The sequence below is a fragment of the Nicotiana sylvestris genome, chromosome 7 (genome assembly GCF_000393655.2).
Source record: "Nicotiana sylvestris chromosome 7, ASM39365v2, whole genome shotgun sequence".
Lineage (NCBI taxonomy): Eukaryota > Viridiplantae > Streptophyta > Magnoliopsida > Solanales > Solanaceae > Nicotiana > Nicotiana sylvestris.
In genome coordinates, this window is record NC_091063.1 from 116,788,614 (window position 1) to 116,790,154 (window position 1,541).

General features: G+C 36.9%; 1 protein-coding gene across 1 annotated transcript; it reads left to right on the forward strand.

Moving 5' to 3' along the window:
• The first annotated feature begins 489 nt into the window (after positions 1–489).
• Positions 490–1,182, forward strand: LOC138873664 (uncharacterized). Its single transcript, XM_070152140.1, has 2 exons — positions 490–553; positions 743–1,182. The coding sequence occupies exons 1-2, from the start codon at positions 490–492 to the stop codon at positions 1,180–1,182; spliced, it is 504 nt and encodes a 167-aa protein (XP_070008241.1).
• The last annotated feature ends 359 nt before the right edge of the window (positions 1,183–1,541 follow it).

Here is a 1,541-nt window from a genome sequence, read left to right on the forward strand (position 1 = left end):
GAGTTATGACAGTCAGAGCGCTCATGATCGGTAGAGAATACCTAGGCGAATTTATAGAAAATGTAGCGGGAAGGATTCCGACAATAGGGGAAATTATAACCCTAGACCTCCTTAATCTTGTCTCTAACCCTTAATATCTTTAGTTCTTAATTTACTATTTTAATTTGTTAGTTAATTAATTAAACACAAGAATCTTAATATCTATAAGTTTGGAATTATTGAAGCTTGTCTTCTTAGTGGGATAGTGAACAGCTGTAGCTAAGCCTTAGTTCTCTGTGGGATTCGACTTCGGACTTGTAAACCGAATTATATTTGCAACGACCGCTTAGTCATTTTTATAAGGCATAGTTGGGCGTGATCAATTTTTGAAAATTTTGGCGCCGCCGGTGTAGTTGTATCTGTATATATTGCTAGGTTGCGAGTTTGAAATTTTATTTTGTTTTGTTTTTTATATTTTTTTATTTTATTATAACCGTTGATTTGAGAAACATGACATCTTGGAATTATGAGAATTTAGATGTAGATAATTCTACTATTGATCCTCATAAATATTGTAAAGGAAACCATCCGTATCAAAATTATCAAAATATTCCCGAGAGCAAGTTATGTGCACCAACTCAATCTTATTTGTGGAATGTGTGTGATGTGTGTGGTGGTAAAAATGGTCACTTTCATAGTTGTGCTTATATTTCTTATCTTTCTCCAACCCCTTACTATGATGATTCTACCTTTTCTTGTGAAGTTAATAGGAACAAAGAACTTGGGAATGCGGACCTGAAGGAGATCAAGGATATGCTAAAGTGCCTTCTGGAACAAAGCAATGAGAAACAATTGCAGATAGAAAGGAAAGAGGCAACTATTTGCAAGTTGGAAGCTCAAGTGAGTCAAGTGGTTGAAGCTTTTAATGCTCAGCAAGCCAATTTTGAGGATAAGAGCCAAGAAGAGAATGCATTTGAGGTTCTAATTGAGGAGGTCAGAGTAGAACATCAACAACCTAGCCAACTACAATTTGAGGATGTCGGTGTTGTAGAAATGAGACTAGAGTCAGCCAAGGACATTGAGGATACAAATTTTGTTGACTCTAGTATCATTGATGTTGAGGATGCTGAAAGTCCAGAAGTTCATGTGTGTGAGCGCGTTGGTCCTCACTCCAAACATTTTTTCTACATTGTGCTTGGATGACGATATGGAAATAGAGTCATCCGAGCCGATTGAGAAGCAAAGGAATAAGGAACATGGTGCCTACATTCTGGAATTTTTCTTGCCAGAAAGACAAGACTACATACCTCATCTAAAAGCCAAGAAGTATAGAATAGTACAATGGTTGCTTGGGCCAATTAGATTTGTTCCTCCATCCCTGGAGCATAGCCGAAAACTTGATGCCAAATTGGGGGTTCAATTCATAAGCTCGAGGTGGAGGCAAAAAGTGATTTGCGTCGTGCTGCGACGTTAAATCAAGCGCTTGTTGGGAGGTAACCCAGCTTTATTGCTTTCTTTTATTTTTTATTATAATTGTTTTTAATTGTATTATTTTTATAGTG

What these genes read in the sequence shown, in the direction of transcription:
- LOC138873664 (XM_070152140.1), top strand. Translation starts at nt 490, where the DNA reads ATGACATCTTGGAATTATGAGAATTTAGATGTAGATAATTCTACTATT. An exon ending in TATTGATCCTCATAAATATT is followed by an intron (nt 554 to 742) that starts GTAAAGGAAACC and finishes TTTCTTGTGAAG; the next exon opens with TTAATAGGAACAAAGAACTT.